Source organism: Acanthaster planci, linkage group LG16 (genome assembly GCF_054643075.1).
Source record: "Acanthaster planci isolate LZ-2023a linkage group LG16, COTS_SCS, whole genome shotgun sequence".
NCBI classification, from domain to species: domain Eukaryota; kingdom Metazoa; phylum Echinodermata; class Asteroidea; order Valvatida; family Acanthasteridae; genus Acanthaster; species Acanthaster planci.
In genome coordinates, this window is record NC_141792.1 from 10,470,123 (window position 1) to 10,489,679 (window position 19,557).

Sequence of the window (19,557 nt, forward strand, 5' to 3'; positions counted from 1 at the left end):
CCAAAAGACTGACCATCCATCCACTCAAAAGGATATCGTGCACAATATGGGGTTGATGGTACCCCCCCCACATGTCCAATCCCGATACACACTCTAGACTATTGTTACCTAACACATCCCCCAGAAGTCTGTAAGTCCTGAGATTCCGATCAAACAATGACCAAAACAAAGGCGGGGGGGGGGGCGTTCTCTCCGCCCCATATCTTGCAGCATACGCTCAAAAGCCTGAAGAAACCTGTACAGAAAGAATAGAATGAAGGTTCAGTTTTACAGTTGGAAACCCACGAAAACATTCAAAGGAAAACCCATGGAATCGGGTATGGAGACCTCCTTAACCGATTCCCGTCCCATTGGCATGTACATTCAGTTTTTCTTTATGATCGTGCACTGAAGGTTTTTGGGGGAACATGTAGATATACACATGTCCCACACCATCACTAACGCGATGGAAGAAAGCTTTCATTATAAGTAACGCCACGGTTCTATGGAGCTTAATGGTCTCAGTAGGCATGGCAGTGGAAAGATAAATGGGGATGGAAGGTACATTTTTTGGAGAGGGGGTAACTTTTGAAGGGTAACAGCTTGTCCTTGAAGGGATTATATATAATAATGTACAATGAATTCATTTTTTTTTCAAAAGAGTTTCATCGCAAAAGAGGCGGTCTTTTAGTCTTAATTATCTTTCGTCGTCGGCGCAAACAGCGTAAAAATGGAACTCGAGAGCGACAAACGCGTCACGCGTCATTTGGTTTAGAGTCCTAATCCTCAAACTTTTAACGCAACGTTGAACAGGTTTGGGATTGCTTCACCTGCGGTCCATAAATCGTAGGATTATTTTGTCTCAGGTGTGGGCGGAGTTATGTCCACCAATGGGAACATTCTCTAGTTCTCTTTAATTCGGCGCTTTAGACTGTAAAGCACTCAGAGCTATAAAAGTGAGGAAATTGTTTACAAGTTTCCGCAGGTCGTCGCCCACCTCGTAAACGCAATCAGACGATTTGGTTGTGAACGGTACGGTGAGTGAAACCCTGCTAATCCTACACGCGAAGCAAATGCTTCCACGCCTGGACACCGGAGACGTAGTTTGGCAGCCAGGTAAGAGTTTACGTTTTAGTTGTCATCGATTTTCGTTCTTTGGTGCAAACAACCCGAAAATAGAAGCTGGCGGAAGGAGACAACACAAAGCCATTACAATCTCCTTGAACTAATCGTGTGTGTGTATGGTTACAAGAGGTGTAACAGATGCGACCGACGAACGCGTTCGCTCTGATCGCGGCAGTCAATCCATGAAGAGAAAAACCAAAAATAGCTGCTGACGGAGTTTGGATGTACGGCAGATGGAGGCACATCGTGACCTTCGCGAAAACAATTTCACAAGCACCAACATCTTTTCTGAAAGTTTGTGGGAACAAAATACATGCATGAATGATTGGGAACCCAATCGCCTTGCTGTCCACATAGTGCCTGTATCCTACGTCGTAACCACTCGACCTAGGGCTTATCGGATTCACTGGCTACTCAAAATCTCATACATCACTATGGAGGCGATGGCGTGAAGAAGTGTGGCCCTAGTGGTTAGGTAATGTAGCCCCCTTATTACACTGGGTTGGGGGAGTTGGTTACATGTCTGGAACCTTGGACTGTTACTTTACCTCTACTGACTTGCCTTTCTCCACCCAGAGGTTTGGGCGTACCTATGAGAGCAGAGATGGTGTCGTGTTTAATAAGTGCTCACGCCAGAATTGAACTGTACACGCGTCCTTTAAAGCTGATACGTTCCTCACCAGTATTTATGGGCCCGCTGAGCAGGGATAATAATAGTGTAGCGCCTAGACCCTAAAAGAGCCGGGTTATTTTGACCCATCTCACAGCCAGGGGGCGGCCCTTAAGAACTCGGATGTGCCACGCCCGAGTTTTTCTGAACCGAGCATATAAAAAGTACGGCATTTTTGGCTATCCGTCCCCGGAAAATTCACTCTGCCCGAGAACGGTGTGTTATATTTTTTGCAAAAATGGTGTCAAAATGACCGCAAAGATTAATACTCCTTGAGGCTCAACTCCTGCACTGCGGCGATATCTGAAAAATATCGAAGGGAGGGGGCGGATTCTGCCCCGAGCTCTTTCAGGTTGGAGTACTGGTTGATGCATGCCTTTGTAAACACGAGACATTATCACGTTCAATGCAGTCAGTTAATCGGAGAAGCACTAACCACACGGTACAAATTTACAAAAGGAAAAGCGGAGGCCAGAAAATGGTTTGGACTTCCTTACCCATGCTCAGACAGGCCTCGTCGTTAATCAGGAAGTACGGGTTGCGGTGGTGCTTTTCCGCACAAAATAGGAGCGTAAACACAGTTGGCTCATTACAATAGTTTTGCTTGCTACCCTTTCTACGAAAAGCTGGGGGTTACGAGTTCAAGGCGAAAACACAAGTCGTAACTGTGTCAACAGGTAGCCTTAGGTCCTTCAAAAGGCGAGCCAATTTGCATATTGGTTGATCGAAATGGATCTCAAGGGAGACCTTCCCTTGTTTCTGGGCTACGGTCGTCTTTTGGCACACCGTTGACGGGCAAACTGACAAAAGGCGAGCGAATCAAAAACTGTTTTGTAGTACATGTACTTATTATTCGGTATGTTTCACTTCGCCATTAAAGCATAAAATAATACTTCTAACAATTAATAACACTCATGAAAGTAATCCACCCTCTTTAAATTTGGGTTAACTTTCTGAGGCCGATCCAGGCATCGAACAAGGATAAAATTCACGCAAATGTTGGTCGCCCATACAAACCGTGTATGATTGAGGTCTATGCCCAAGGCCGCCGCGATAGATCGGATTATAGATAAGAAAGCCAAACGACGTTTTCTTTCGCTCGTTCGATCGTTGGTATGAATGATAATGAACTCAAGCACGTGAAGTTGCACTTTGAGGTCAGTGCTGTCAAACCAGTTGACCGTCTCTCCGTCAAGGTTGATGAGGCCCTGCGAGCAGGCTTGAAAACAGGACACGGGTTGACGATACGGTCCACGGTTCAAGGGGCCCCACACTCACAGATGACATATTTTTTCAGCACAGACTTCTTTGCCAGTGAGTACATGTACAAGCAAAACTTGTCGAAGGCCGGTGAAACCAACCCGCTTTGCATTATTTACCGTGGCGTTTGGTTGTTGCACGCAGCCATGATGGAAGGATAAACAAGCTATACGGAAGGATATATTGCCTCTCTAGTCTACTCTGTCTAGTGTGCTGCTTGCTCAAGTTGGACGAGACCTGACATGGATAAGCTTAGAAGAAAAAAAATTAAAAATTTGTACAGCGTGCTTGGTAGTGTACACCATTGGTAAAGTCCCCCAAATCGGACTACCGTATGATCCTGAAATATCTTACTGGAAAGTAAGTACACAACAGTCTCAATCAGTCTGTAAAATATTTCCGTCAGTGAATGCTGTAGTTTTCGAGAAAACAGAAATTTTGTTCTCTTTTTCATGATGGTGGGTCGACCATCGTATAAGATTAAGACTTTATTTCACTTAATTCGCAGAACGCATACTTTAAAAGGCGCTAAATTTCTTGTGTGTAGTGTTTGCCGATGTTGTTGGCGTCTCCTTTAATGAAAAGTAAACCTTAAAGCAACCAAAAATACACCGACAGAAATTTACCAAACGCATTGTTAACTGAAATTATTGGTAATTGCGTGTAAGGTGTAAAGTAGGAAATAAATTGGATCAGTGTGAAGTTAACTTTTATTTAAGGAAGGGATTTTTCTTAATGCGAAAACTTTGGGAACTAAAATCACCCCTAGAGCATAATAGTATGGTCGAAATATGGTGGCTGTATCCGAGCTGCCTCGTGAAAGGATTTTCGTCAACCAAAAGTACGATTTCTGCACGTTAACCCTCCCGTGTTTCAAGACATAGTTTCCTCTTTGCTTGTAATTATTAGTATAGTCAACAAAGAATGGATTTTCTACACTTCCATTGATGTGTACACTGAAGTGAAAGTGTAGTCATTATAAGCACGATCGTGCGCGCACGTGCATCATCATGCAGGCCGATACTCGTTTCAGCGTTCCTGGATGAAGTTTTTCATGAATCCGCAATGCTACCTTGTTGAAGAGGCGCAAATTCACTGATTACTTCAGGCTGTTGAAAACTGCTCCTTTTTAAGGGAAAGAGAACATGTCTTGCCTGTTTCCCACCTTGACCCAGCGGATGTTGTTCGCTTACTATGAACGCCCTGTAATTCATAGATTTTACGCAAGAAAAATTACAAGGACTTCGATTTCACCGTTGAAAATGATGCGCTGTTTTTGTCGATTTTTCACAGAGAAGTTGACTCAAACAAGTCAGCGGAATGTAAGTTGCAGTGAATATCGTACACCGTAATTTTATGAAATTACGACCAAAAAACAAATGGTGTACACTACCTATAAGTCTTTCGGGCAAGCATAATGGCTTCTATCATTTTCCTGTACATTTTGTGCATAAATGCAAAACTGCTTTCATAATCTCGTAGACCTTGTAAACTAACGAATTGAACTGACTCTTTTCCTGTTTTTTCGAAACCTGTAAACGAACCTCGCTGTCCACATTCCAGTTTTGACTCTGTATATGACTCATACACCAGTGACTCTTTTCAATCTGCAACATTCACTGCGTGGACCGTATTGAAAAGACTCTGTCACGCTGCAAGGTTTCGCATTCGAATAATATGCCATACTCAGTGTGATAGCCCTAACCGTCGTTTCACGCTTTGGCAGGGTCTTTCGGTCTTACTCGCTGTTTGGTTCTTGTTTTTGTAACACCGAGAAGGAGACTTTGGTAGGCTTTAAAAGTCTGATGAAATAATACCAGCTCTAACGGAGACGACAAAAACCTGTATTTGATCTCGCGGCTACAAAAAACTGTTCCTAGAACAGGAAGACAACATTTCAAAAGGGACCTTAAAGTGAAACTTAAAATTGCCAGGTGAGAATAAGGAGATCTTGCTCCGTATTTGAAAAGAAAATTTAGCCATCTCGTAGGGAGCCATCGGTTGATTACCGAGGCTCATTTCACTGTGTATGACCTTTAGTACGATGAGAAGACGCCGTGGTGGTTTTTTTTAGCAGAAGCTAACATTGTACCACGACAGGGTGGTAAACAAGTTACATAAAAACCCCGATCGGTAGAGTTGAATCAAATAGCTCTATTCACTAACCAGTCCCTTAAAGCTTGTTAATATTCCATTGACATATACAAAATGAGACTCTTTCAGCATAAAGCGTCTTGTAAACGAAAAACCACCATCGAAACCCTTCGACCCGAAAACGCCAAACTTGAGCCGTGTATACAGACCTCCTGGAAAGTCGATGCCAAAGACAGACTGCCAAATCAGCGAGGCTTGACACACGAGGAACTGCCCAGCTCCTACTTCATGCGACCGTGTCCGTGGCGAGCTTACTGAAAATCGATCTACATTTTGCAGATCGGTTTTCAGTAATATCAGGAATTTTGATGAGAGTTGCAATAAGACCAATGAGCGTGCCACTTGAGACACGAGGAAGCACTAGACTAAATGCGTACCGCCAGATCGTCTCTGCTTTATCACAGTAGGGAATGATGAGACCACACTGCCATACGGTGGAATGCTGTCCTAAGACCTTCGGGTCGCCTCTGTACCATTCACGTCGTAGGCCTAGCACACTTTGACTGGATGTTTTACGGTTACCCCTTAGTTGTGTCCTCGTTTTAATGTAAGATTTTTGGATCTCTCCACTGTCCCTCATGCTACATGAAAAATTGACGTGGACGACTGAAGTTTTTGAAGAAGGAGTCATGGGTGTACTTCTCCGATTTCTCCTCTAAGGTCGGATGTTCTTTCCCGCTTCATCAATCACAGCTTGCCAGAACCATGGAAGGCAAGCGGTCGGGTTCTAAATCCCAGCTAGCTCTGGAGGAGGGTGTTACTTCCAAGACGCCCAGCAAGATTCCCTTTCTTCTGGCGGGAATATTCGTAGCGACCACCGTGGCCCTGCTGATCACCACTAGTGAGTATGAAGTCCCAACCCTACCCTGCCTGAATCTGTCAGCTTACATAAAGTCACAGGCGCTTCTCTTATGGACCCATTTATCAAATCTTGGTTTCCTCCATAACGGTATTTTCCTACCCCAGTTTCAAGTCTACACTCGTTATTTTAGAGACAATACTGCTATATTTGTCAGGTTCTCAGTCACAGTCACAGAAGGTGCATAAGTAGAAGCTGAATAATTCTTCGGCTGAGGCCACACCGCAGTTAGAGCGTAAGCCTGGATTTCAGAAAAGTTCATACGAAAGTCTTTTAGGGTTACCTCTATTTACGTATGCATAGATAGGGGAATTTCAGTCATGCATGACCATCCACTGCGGCAACATAGGTTGGCCCTAATGTAAAAGATGCAGATTAGGTCAAAACGGCCTCATTGAACTTGCCTGATTTTTTTTCTTCAATTAATTGATTTTGCCGGCCTATTTTTACAGTTGTGTTCGCCCTACAGAAAAACCACATTGCCAACATGCTGGAGCAATTGATGAAAGGCACCAGTAAACCACACGAACCTGGTTCGCGTCCTATTTGCACCACAAAGCAGTGCTATGACTCCGGTAAGACATAGTTGGCACATGCGCGATACAAAGGGTGGTATTCGAGACATGACGAATGTTTAGATATGAAGACCTATCAATGACAGGGGTGGCGAAATGACATGGGCACAGTCGGGCATACCCTAGTGGTCTCTTGATGTACATGTATACATAATGATGCGCCTATACCACGCAGGGAGTATATATCCTTTAGATCTCAGGCTGGATTCAGTTGCCAGAAAAAAGCAACAGAGCTGCACAGTGATGACAGTTGTGACTTCGGAGAGAGTTTTAAATTTCTTTTAAAATGCCAGGTTTTTTTCAGTTTCATGTAATCGATGATGAACTTCAAATTTACGCTACACCAAGGAGAAAATTTAGCCCACTCTTGAGTTTAAAAATAGAATCTTAACCCATCTGGGTACTTTGGGCGCAGGCGTGCATATTATTTATGGTGTCCGTATCGATATTGTCTGAGCCCAGCGTTCCAGCCCTACGGATAAGCCACGTGGACATTGACAAGCCAAAGACTTATTTTCTCTCCCTCGATCAGCTTACCTTTATTTGAGTAACATGGATCAGACCAAAGCGCCTTGTGACAATTTCTTCGACTACGCATGCGGCGGTTGGACTAAGCGCTACACGGTTCCAGAGGACCAGACCCGATTTTCCACGTTGACTAAACTGAGAGAAGGCGTGGCAGAAAGGCTGAGAGGTACATAATGAAACATTCATATCAGGTTGCAGACTGTTATTCTGTTGCCTCTTCCTCTACTTCTCACTAAATGTTCAAAGCACATTTTGGGCGGGATTGACGTCAGCTTTGTAATATGCAGTCTCATTTTCATTTCTGACGCAAGTTTGGTTACCATCATTGCTGACATCATCATTGGTGACAATACGCCAGAGTTGCTACTGAATACTTTTGCAAACTTTTGAGGAAAGGTCTATACATTGAAACCTAGACCGTTCCACTCACCCTTTCTTATTTTCGATCGTGCACTGATTTGAAATAATTATAAATTCCTATGATGCATTTGATCCTTTATTTACACCAGTTTTATTCGGACGAAGCCCGACTCTCGGCGAGCCTGACTCATATCACATTGTGAGAAATGACTACAAGTCTTGCGAAGACATGGGTAAGTTATCGCATCCATTAAGCTACCGAATTTTCGAGTGCAGAGACAGTTTTTGCCTCTAGTTTAAATTGTATACGGAACCCCTCCATTTTACTTACCAACGCAGTCACTTTGGGAACATGAATTTTGTCTATCTATGACCTGCCTCATCCCCCAACAGACACCATCAACAATCTTGGGGTAAAACCTCTGACTGACCTGCTGACGTCGCTCGGCGGTTGGCCAGTCGTTGGAGATAACCCAGCGGGTGGGAACTGGAACCCAGCTGCCTTTGACTTCGAGAAGCTTTGGGCCGACATTAGGGGCAAATACGGCGTGCAGCTGTTTGTTGCTACCGGCACGTGGCCTGATCCTGACAATGCAGCCCAATACAAATTGGATGTGAGTTTTTAGAGGATGTATTGAACGCTAGTTATTTTGTGCACTTAGTGAAAAGCCACACAATTAAGTGGGATCCTCGAATTGGTACCATTCTTTGCGTAATATAATGTCTATTAAACATTTGGTAACAAGGCAAAACCCTTAGATAATCAATTGGTAGAATCCGTACTTTATACGTCTTGGAATACTTCATACCTCCTTCCAAAAGTTGAGCCTCTAAAGATAATCGAGTAATGTGAGACTTTGAGACGCAAGGTGGCGGTAGACAAACTGGTCCTTTTCTGTAGCTGTACGCCAACTTAGAACTAAAGCGCATGCCTAGAACCGCACGCGCATGCGCACGTCAACCAAAAGACCGTTGTGTCTGCCGCCACCAAGCGTCTCAAAGTCTCCCGTAGAGAAAGAATACTGTCAAACAGTGATATCCCTTAAGACAGTCTCGATATACAGGACGGAAAGGTCTGAAGCTTTCGCAATCTTTACTCCTCACAATATTTTCGATCCACAGGCGTACGTACCCGATTTCGTTGTACCCAAGTTCGATATTGAAAAGAGGCATTGGCCGGGAGTTCATCCTATGGTAAGAGAGACTGTGCACGTGCAGTAGGACATCTCAAAACAAGCCTTACATTGCCCATATTGTGGCCAACACTAATATTTCATTCATCCCTCGACAGCTAGACGGTACCGATGATGCCGGTTATGACGGGACGATGCTTTTTGATGACAAGTATTCCAGTGTAAGCCGGGATTTTCTCATGATTTTCATATCACCATTTACAAGATAACTATACCAGCTCAGAACTCGATGGCAGGCAAGTGAGCAAGGCGGAGCAACGGACAGGGAGATCCTGTACTCAGGTCTTTTGAAAGAAAAAGGAAAACGAAGGAGAAATACCGAAAACAAAGGGAAGCAGATATATTGCAGTTGGTTGTTGAGTAGCAACCAGGAGGATTTGTGCACCCACTTTCGTGCATGTTGCATATACACTGTATGCCACAAAGGCGATGGGCAAGGACATGTTATTGACTGAATAAGTTCCAACGGCTTAAAAAGTGTAATTCTTGGCAAAACGCAAACAACATACTGGCGAACAAAGAGTCACCGTCATACAATGCTCGTCTAACGCTGCCGAATGGTTCCCAATGTATTCAGCAATATTCTGTGCATCAGAATTCCTGACATGGGCTTCAAGATCTTAAATAGTCAATCTTACATTTTTTAGGAGAGGAAAGCCTATCTCCAGTACCTGATCGACATTGCTGTGGCGCTTGGAGCAAACGAGACAGTTGCAACACGGGACATGATAGATCTGATTGAGTTCGAATCAACCATGGCAAATGTATTCCATATTCCTTTTATTTGATGAGAAGAAAGATTAAATATGTTTGAGACAATATTTTAATAACATTTTCCTAACAGTTAATAACATTTTCATGTTCTTGAGCTTAGAACCCCATGGGGAATCAACGGCTGAATAGAGAACATTGTTTTCGACGCTGAAAGTTGTTCAAATGTTTTTGTACACCCTCAATACTTGTACGATAATTGGTGCCTAATATTATGCCTCGGTTAAAAAGTTATTTTATGCACACGTTATTTCGGCAATGAGTATACCAGTATTTAATCTGTTATCCAGTTTGTTTTACTATTCCCACAGTTGACTGTTAAACACCCAGACTTTGACAGGGTCATGACCACTCTTGAAGAAATTGGCATGAATCTGGTAAGGCGTCATAATGAAACCTCTGAACTTTTTGCCAGATTGGAATGCTCAGAAAGAAAGAAAAAATCAGTCGATATACGGTTCTAAACACACAAGAGGAGCTGTATAATTTTAAGGCATGTGGAAAAGTTAGTTGTCAGGTAACCTTTCGTAAACATTTTTGCCTTGTTAAACTTTCGCCTGTAATTAAACAACTGCACTCCTGATCGGGTCTGAATCTTGCTACACCTGCACCTTTTGAGGAACAACTTGTGTTTCAGATTGACTGGGTGCGTCTTTACCAGCTGATGTTACCAGGGAGCGTCGATCCAGGCGTTACCGGTGACGAGCCCATCGTCAATTACAACCCTAACTACATCTCCAACGTCACAGTGTGGCTGAGGGACCAAGACAACAGGTACGAAACGAATCATTAACAGACTAATCGCCTTTAGCTGAGCACCCCCTCAAAGCCACGCTGGTGAGGGAGTGCTTATTGTGCTTGTACAACGACGCAACGTGCGTTTCATAGTCGTTCGTGAACCAGCCAAGTGCAGTATCCACGAAAGGAGCCTCCGTTGCTGGGAAATTTGCGCCCTCTCTTGGTCCCATTTGCTTAATGGGTGGATGTGCTCAACATTGTAATGCTTTCGTTGCTGAACTGAACGTACGCCTCGATTTTGGCACTATACGTATTTCGAGTTAGTTGAACGATGAGTCAAAGGCTGGTCCACCGCGAACGAAAAAGCTAAGCGAATTTAACGTCACAGAACGCCCTGGTTGAAGACTGTTCAACAGTTGCGATTTCGTGGCATGAACATTTTGATCTGACTTCAACAATCGGGTCCGTGTACACTTCTGCTCTCAATTTTACTGACTTTACCAAGCATTGCAGCGTTGCCGAAATCAGAGCTATTCGCAGTATCTTAAGTGTCAATGAGTGCTCAACCAACTGTAACTTTAGATGCAAATTCCTCTCGATCGTTTCTCGAAATTGAATTCACTTCTATCCCAAAGCCATGGTTCTTCTTTAAATCATTGTTCATCTTTCACCCCTTTTGCCATATCACCTCCAAAAAGACACCGTTATCTCTCTCGGACAAGTTCAAAGAAAGTTTGGATTCAAAACATTTGCACCCTCAGAGTCAAAGCCAACTACATGATATGGCGGCTTGTCAGCCGAATGGTGCCCTTCATGGGCGAGACGTTCCTGGTCATCCGACGGAAATTCCTCCAGAGCGTAAACGGCACCGTAGCCACCACGGCCCGCTGGAAGACGTGCGCCTCGAACGTTAACGACCAATACAAATTCATCAGCGGGAGGATGTACGTAGACGAACACTTCCCTGAAGACACCAAACGCAAGGTGTAGCACATTATGTTTTTTCAGTAAATTGTCGAAACAGTGGTGTTTAATTCGCACCTGATGCTTATAGTTTTTCACCAACGTGACAAAAACACTTGATTGGACCGCCTCAGACCTAACACACCAGCACGTATTTCTCAGTCAAATTAATGTGGACAGCATTAGAGAGTGGCCTGGTTTAGAGACCACAATCCTATTAATGTAGTTAGACTGGTCATACTACTGCAGTTGGGACGCCCCATCCTCAGCCGAGACAACTGACACACATGGCGCGTAACGCAACTAGTCGAACGATAAGTTTCACGATAAATAAATCTATTTTATCGTGACTTTCTCCTGTTTTGAAAGGCACTGAATATGTTTCGCACTCTGCAGCAGGCTTTCTCGTCGCTGCTGGCGACGAATGGCTGGCTCCAGAAGGAAGATAAAAGCGCCACGGCGGAAAAGGTCAGTTCAAAGCTCACGAAGGTCATGTCAGAGGTTAATTAAGGATCAGTTCCCAGTAAAGGGTGCATCATGGAATGCAATGAATTAAATCACAACGTGCTGTTTCCCAGCACACCTTGTGACAAATGCTACATAAACTTCTTGTGTGTCACGCCAATAAACCTGTCTTTTGTACCAAGAAAGATTTGACTTCTGGGGCTGGAATGTGCATCTTTCACGGCACGTCAGACCCGTTTGCCGGCCAGATCATTTTTATACTCACGACCAGATCAATTTGCACTTACCTTAGGTTTGTCAATTTCATAAATGCCGGCATGCATCGGTCATACAAATCTGTCATTATGAACGTGTACAAACAGGTAGATGCAATGACTGTCGAAATTGGTTATCCGGAGTGGATTAAGCACAACACTAATCTCGACGCAGAGTATGCCAATGTAAGTAGCAGAAGTCACGTTCAAGGTATTCTCACACCAGACGATCGTGCTCATGCATTCCCTACAAAGCTGATGTTTAGGCCTTTGGGCATCTGGAGGAAATAAGCGAGTGTTGTGACCTCTTTTATCTACATCGGGTTAGCCCAATTGGTGGCTTGAATGTGGGGCAGTAATGCATTTTCATAGAATGTCAGTCAGAGAAGTTAAATCTGAACCATTATTGATATTCTACATTTGCCCTAGTTTGATGATACACTACAGTGATAATAATATTTTTATCGACTTTCCCGTCTCTCTTTTAAAGATATGTAATATGGGTAGGAGCGTTACCAAAGAATATCTTCTTTTTAGTCATTAAAGGAGAGCTCCTGCGTGATTTCCAGCCTTATTGCGGCTATCTGATATACAGCAATCCAATATATTATGATCCTCTCATAGCTAACTGCCGAGGAAGATGAATATTTCAAGAACAGCCTCAGGTACCGCGAGTGGACCTCTCGGCGCGAGTTGGCACTCTTGCGTAAAAATGTGGAGAACTCGCTGTGAGTATTATGTGATGAGGAATTTCGGTGGAAGTTTCTAGATGCACTGTGTGGTATCTGCCATTTTGCTAATGATTATGATTTTTGTTGCATAACCAGTTGTCAAAGTACTTTATGGAAAGACTTAAATTAATTAAGCCTATTGGTAGCATGTTTAAAGGAAGCTGGAAGTACAGGTTTAGTTTACAGTCTACTAACTTCTGAATATCAAATGAATACAGGCGTTTTACGATAGAGCGCCTCCAAGAGTTTGCAACACGTTAGCCAATCACAATGCGCGAAATCTGTCGACCCAATGCGCGTTTGGAATGGATTGACAGATTTTGCGCACTGTGATTGGCCAACGCGTCACAAACTCTTGGAGGCGCACTACTTTGAATCTCTCTCGTATTGTATATTCTGTTGGAAGGTGGTCTTTCGCTGGGCCTGCTGATGTCAACGCGTACTACAGTTACACTAGAAACGGAGTCTGTAAGCTATGTTGTTTCATAACTGAAACAAACAAATGAAAAAAAAAACCAAACCAAAAAACTAGTGCGACCCTCTTCCCATAAATGGAGAAATGTAAACACCTGCCATTCTCTAGTCAGTTTTATTTACAATCATTTGACAGACAGATTAAATTTAAACAACCACATCACTTAGACTTCTATAGCCACCGAACAGGCTTTCCACAAGCCAGCCTATTACGTGTACTCAACCAACAAACTAAACAATCAAACCAAGTGTCAACAGAGCCTTCCAGTCTCTCTGACGAGGTTCTTATTGTGTTATTTCGGCAGTGCTCCCGGCTGGCATCCTTCAACCGCCTCTCTACCATAAGGACCTGCCTTGGTAAGCAACAACAACGGCATCTTTGGTTTTTGTTTTACTAATGAGGCATCTTCTGCAGTTCTTCACGCGTCCCAGCAGTTATGCAAACTGCCTGTACCAATTAAGACAAGTGGGTTTCCGGGGCATGCTAACCAATATTAGTTTTCTGTTTAGGTATTCCAATTACGGTGGCATCGGTGTTGTTCTTGGACATGAGATAATGCACGGTTTTAATAACATTGGTAAGTGATCTATTGGTATCTAGTTGACTTGTTAGGGAGGTCATTTGAGGGAGTGAGCTCCAACTTAGTGCATGTGCAGCTGCCCACTGTTCCCCAATAACCTCCAACGCGCTTCATTTTGGTGATGCTGTGGCTCTTGGCTCTTGGAATACCAAACAGGTTTATACGGCAGATTTCAAGGTTTTTTTTCATTTTACCACATTGAAGGATACCGCAAATAACCCTGCATTACAATGGGAGAAGGGATTTGTATTAAAGCTTCACTCACTGATCGGTAAATGTTTCCAAGACGTGCCTCATATTAGGAAGGGTTTGTCTTTCCATGCAGGGAGAAGGTACGACAAAGACGGCAACTACAGAACGTGGTGGACTCAACGGTCTTCCGATAGTTTCAAGGAGGAATCTCAGTGCATCATCGACCAGTACTCCGATTTCGTCATGCCTGAAAATAACAGAAGCGCACGTCTTGCTTTATTCTCATCTGCAAATATCAACTGCGTACTATTTTGGATACATGTGTGTGGAGCCTGTCTTTACTTTTACAGGAAAGCCTCTCTTTTTGCCACAGTCTTTCAAAAAACAGCAACTCATTTGTGTGTATAAAACTGGGCGGCAGGAAAAGGCAGGAAAGCATAGACCGAAATCTGCTCACCCTTTCTATTTCTTTACAGCTCAACGGGCAAAAGACACAAAGCGAAAACATTGCCGATAACGGAGGTCTGCGAGTATCCTACGAGGTATTAGACGTAGTATAATATTAACTTGCCAATTTGTATATCACCGTTGCCAACCTTAACTGTCCTACAGTGGTATTACTGCTCTTTTTTTGCATCTCCTTTATGAAAGGCATACACGGACAAAATGCCCGAGGGGCCTCGTCTTCCCGGGATCGATTTCACCCAAGAGCAGATGTTCTTTCTGTCATTTTCCCAGGTAGAGCGTACACGTTTTTCTCAATACCACTCGATATTGTCTGATTACTTTAATCGCATCTAACCACATCCTTTCCTTGATATAAGATATATAACTAGTGGCCATTTGATTTCACGAGAGAATAACGGAATTAAAACAGCTTTTATTATGTTGATTATTATTTCTTTTAAAAACATTTGGGGGGGGGGTTAAAGTTAAGGAGTGGCGTATAACAGAACAGGTTGGTTTGCAAGGTGAAACATGTGTTAATCGTAACTGCACAGGATGCTATTTTTGGAAGAACAGATAAGGCCGATATGTAAGTTTGTACTCAAAAATAATTCGCTGGGTTTATAAGCAAACACTATGATCGATAATTAAAATGACTTAATTTGTGCAATTCCAACTCCCTTTGCTATTTTTTTTAATTCAAGATTTATTGCACTGTATTCACGCCCAAAGGAGCAGATGTTTACATCGACACTAATGTACACAGTCCTGGCAGATACAGGTTTGTAAAAAAACAGCATCCTTTCCCGATCTTCATCTCATCGTTACAATAAAACACTTTTTTATTGCCAAAGTGTACTAAAATCATACCAAAAATGTCAGTCAACTAGCTGTTGCCTACATCCTTGACTTTAAAAATGCAGTAGAAATAACATTCATGTTCGGCGGTTCCTTGTCTTTTGACAGGGCCATCGGTTCGCTGCAGAACAATGAGGCGTTCAACGCCGCATTCAGCTGCCCTGCCGGAAGCTACATGAACCCAGACGTCAAATGCAGGGTATGGTAAAGAGCTAGAGCTCTTCGAAGAAGACATGACCTCAAAAGTGTGTTCGAACTGAATTATTATGATTCTGCGTATAGTCAGATAAAGGTGTTATTGCAGGGCAGTGGAACATCACTAAAAATTACCTGTTTAGCTTCACAATTAATTGATGTCCTGCCGCAGCGAATATTTCAATAGTTTCACAAGTCCTATTCAGGGCGCCGTTTTCAAATGTATATTTAGGGTGAAATACATTTAGATTTGGTTTTAATTTACTAATTGGAACAAAAAGGATGTTACATTTCAACAAACCTTGTTTTCCAACGGAAAAGAAAATGAAATCTTATCTTGTGGTGTGAATTTCCACATTCAGGTGAGTGGTAAACTGTTTTTAATTCCTTTCTACATTTTCCGAGTGCCAAACAGAAGCAAGTGGACTTGAAAGTTTCATTTGAACTTTCATCAGTCGAAATTTATTATTTTATAGAACTTAAAATAGATATCAAAAACATGGAAAACCTCGCAGCTTTGGACGCTCAAAGCATTTTAGGTTACTCTAATCTCCAAATATAGTGCACGCGTTTCATGCGCACCGAGCCGGAAGAGTCGACCCGTGTTCAAATGTTAATATAAACTCCATCCCATAAGTTCTGCGCGGTATGGGTGGTTTGTGACAACTGAACACATGGATGTGAGGTCAAAGAGCCTGGGATTTCAATCCAATTGAGGAAAAAGTGTGTGTTAGTTTCACTTTCACCTTCACCTCATTTTTGTTTTCGCCTGTTGAAATCTCCTACATCACAACAAATGTCAATAGGCCTATTACAGTGATATCAACAACGAGGTTTGGTATGAAAAGACAATACACATCGGCTAAATATATGCGTGGGCGTCGCCAGAATTTTTTTTTTGGGGGGCACATTATCTAGTTAAAAAAATAATACTTAACTGCGGGAAGAGTGTCGATTTTTTATTTTTATCAAGCAAATAATTATGTTCTATTCCATTTTTAATTTTCTTTAGATGTTTTCTCTTTCTTCTAATCTTTTCAGGGTCTCCCCCTCGCGGCGTCATGTAAATAGGATTATATAAAGTATAAATGAAAAGGCACCGTAATCCTTTCAGCAGGCAGTCTACTGGGCAGTCAAAGTTGTCTATTCCACTTCCGACTATGGAAATTCATACCCCAAAAGAGATTTCCTTTTGTGTGTATGTGTTGGAAATCAAGCTTGGTTGAATCAAGCTTTGTTTAAAGTAATCTGAAACCCAATTTCACTGCAATCCATCCTGCTGAAGTACTTGAAGCGGCGGGATTTCAATTTCACGCGACTGAATAACTCCCCGCTGCGAGATAGCCTGCGGTAATTCTAAATTGTTTTTTTACAAGTAGCCCTTATACGCTTCCGTACTATTCAGCCCACGATTCAGGTCTGGGTACTCACACGCCGACCGCGTTATTCTGTGTAACGTATGAATAGTCTGTTGCCACTGCACGGGAGTGCGAGTGTACACCGCACAAGTATGCCTCACAAGTTACGTTCTTCTCGACCTTAAACGTCTCATACTCCTTCGTTTCGGAACAAATCTCACAAATATTTTGACCAGCTAAGAGAAAGATTTCAGGTTTATGCATCTTAGAGATTACTGTATAATATTGTGCTTTCTGCACGTCATCAAAACTCTTCGTTTTGATACATTTGGGCTGCAAAGATGCCAGTTTACATCAACCCAACACAACCACAAAATTTGACTTTGCGTGTTTCAGAAATCCGCCCTGTTGGTTGGGGACAGAAAGTGCCTCTTCATTCTCTCGTGTTGATTTTTGGAAGATAAATTCATTGTATTCTGGTTTCCTCAGTTCCAATCTAGCTCCAAAACCCTAGATGTCGGTTGCAATATTTGAAGCCTTTTCCGGACGGCTTTAAGCTACGGCCGATATCGGTGATATAAAGCTAAAAATGGCGTCCGTCCTGGTTAATCTATAGAACCTAGGTACTTTCATCAGCCAGGTGTTATCGTATATACCCGGGTGTTAAATTTACACCAGCGTTTTTGCATTGCAGCTTAGGAGTTCCTGTTTTATAGACTACAGCATTCACACAATGGCAGTGCAGATATTTGCACTCTCTCTGATCCTGAAGCAGGAGATTAACAACAGCCTTGCAGACAAACCCGGTGACCAGGATTAGAAACCATTACTGTGGGGCCATCTTGTTCACACGCACCTGGTACGCAGTATGCGCGCATTCTGAGGCCAATAAGGTGTCGTGACCTGCTGAAATGCGCACTCGCGCTGAGTGCGTGAGTCAGTGACGGCCCTGACTGTAAAAATGGCGATTCTTCGGAATTGTCTAAAGGCCACGAAGGTTTGAGTCAATTAACTATGTTATTAGAGCGGAATTTCTGGTACATTTAATTTTGGTGGTCAGCTGAAAAATCTGAAATAAAATAACTTAGGTGTTAAAACTGATTTCCGTGATTTCCGTCGTCCATTATTAAAAATGCAGGCTTGCTACTCACTGGCTGAACGGGTTTCACAATTATCTTTTTGATCAGTCCAAAAGGGCCAGATTTTAGATAAACGAATGCGCAGATTTCAGTATATTGTGTAGTCGCCTGAAGGATAAAAAGAGAGAGGGTAGTATTCCCGATGTAGTGTGAAATTCGGGCTCTTTTGAAATTTTATCTTCTTGTATTTTTGAAAGTGTTCCATGATTTGCATGATAAATAGCGAAATGAAAATAAAAAACGAGGTTTTCATGGGATTTGATGGTGTCACAGTCGCCTAAATATGCTGTACAGAACACAAGAATTAACTCCAGGTTCAATAAAAAAAATTAATTAAAACACTCTTGTATCAATGTTCCCTCAATGTGCTCTTCGGGTACACAGCCCACGTCCATATACGAGCCTCCAGCGGTGTAACTCCTATCCCCGAAGATGCTCCTCTAGATGTCCAGAGCCAGAACAAAAGCTGGCCTCCGACCTCAGTTGTTCTCTGGCTATGTATGCCCTCTACTCCCAGTGGTAATGTTTCGGGTACCGACCTGGGCCACCTGTTATTTATAAAAATAACACCAAAGCAAACAAGAAAATGGTCCACCTGAAATCTCAACTTCTGATAAACGGATTCTTCACAAGGATAATTTTCGAATGAAGTTCATAGCTCACAATAGAGACCAAGTTCACTGCATGAAAATGAGTAAACGTACGATTGCTGACGTATGTAGTCTTTCTCTGCAATGTGCTACACTTCACAGACCAGAATATTGTTTGTGCTGGAAAGCAGGGCGTTGGCTGAGACGGCAAAATCAGCGCTCTGCGGCAGGGCAGCGCTCACAATAAATCTCACACAACATGTAGATGTCTTGCACATCCACCTATACTGCTTTAAAATCTGTCCAGCATTATCTACACTACGTTATTGTTTTAATGGCGCTTCCAGCTACTCAGACCATTTGCGCCAATAACTAAACGTTTATTCATACACTTTATTAATCAGCATCACATTACGGAGTTAGGAAGAAGGTCCAGTTTTAGAGGCAGGAGGAAACCGGAGTACCCGGAGAAAACGTGCGAGAGCGAGTGTGGCCTGGAAACCAAATGCACTTAAAGCCTGGGCCAAGCCGGGACTCGAACCCGGGCCTCATTGGTGCAAAGCGAGGAAAGAACCGCTACGCTAACCCTTCCCCTCGACCCTCCGTCAAACTTGCCAGTCTTGCATACTGGGGTACACTCAAGCATGCCCACTCGTTCCCCTGATTTAGACCTAAAGCACATGTAATGAAAGGAAACAAAGAAACAATAGAAAAGCAGTCATGGAACTGAACAGTCAAATCATTGCCTAAAGAGCAACGCATCCCAAAGAGCAAAGAACAAAGAAAGGGAAAATGTGAACAGTTTTCGTACCTGACTAAGGCACAGCTGTGATGTCGTGGGATGTGAGGACAGTTTCCAGACACAGCTAGGCTTCACAAATCCAACATTTTTAAGACGACAAGCCAACACAATTAAAATCATGACTGCAAGTAAATCCTTAATTTACTCACAGTGTCAACTTTGTTAGCAATTCAATTAATTGGCCGCAAAATGTTATGGATAGTGTTTCCACGAAGAACGCAAAATGCAAGGGCCGCTTGTTGCTAAGTGTAACTAGGCACCTTTTCGGTGCATGCGCACTACTTGAATGGCCATCA

At 42.9% G+C, this 19,557-nt stretch overlaps 1 protein-coding gene and 1 long non-coding RNA gene across 5 annotated transcripts; one reads left to right on the forward strand and one right to left on the reverse strand.

Annotated features, from left to right (window-relative positions):
- Positions 1 to 949: 949 nt before the first annotated feature.
- LOC110979008 (neprilysin-1-like) lies at positions 950 to 15,422 on the forward strand. 4 transcript variants are annotated; one of them, XM_087147246.1, is made up of 23 exons: positions 950 to 1,095; positions 5,849 to 6,029; positions 6,500 to 6,622; positions 7,155 to 7,316; positions 7,660 to 7,743; positions 7,904 to 8,124; positions 8,633 to 8,704; positions 8,802 to 8,864; positions 9,351 to 9,467; positions 9,786 to 9,851; positions 10,112 to 10,248; positions 10,974 to 11,196; positions 11,545 to 11,643; positions 12,003 to 12,080; positions 12,519 to 12,622; positions 13,032 to 13,093; positions 13,405 to 13,456; positions 13,610 to 13,677; positions 14,006 to 14,136; positions 14,349 to 14,414; positions 14,524 to 14,610; positions 15,024 to 15,100; positions 15,286 to 15,422. In XM_087147246.1, exons 2-23 carry the CDS (start codon positions 5,894 to 5,896, stop codon positions 15,383 to 15,385), a joined length of 2,328 nt encoding a protein of 775 aa, XP_087003372.1. In that variant the 5' UTR covers positions 950 to 1,095; positions 5,849 to 5,893; the 3' UTR covers positions 15,386 to 15,422. The 4 variants fall into 4 exon arrangements, with proteins under 4 accessions (XP_087003372.1, XP_087003375.1, XP_087003374.1 ...); XM_087147248.1 differs by lacking the exon at positions 950 to 1,095 and adding an exon at positions 3,084 to 3,394; XM_087147249.1 differs by lacking the exon at positions 12,003 to 12,080.
- On the reverse strand, positions 15,001 to 19,550 carry LOC147796484 (uncharacterized). Its single transcript, XR_015427992.1, has 2 exons — positions 19,271 to 19,550; positions 15,001 to 19,130 (listed from the first exon to the last, which is right to left on the reverse strand). It is a non-coding gene; the product is annotated as an uncharacterized LOC147796484 (long non-coding RNA).
- Positions 19,551 to 19,557: the final 7 nt, after the last annotated feature.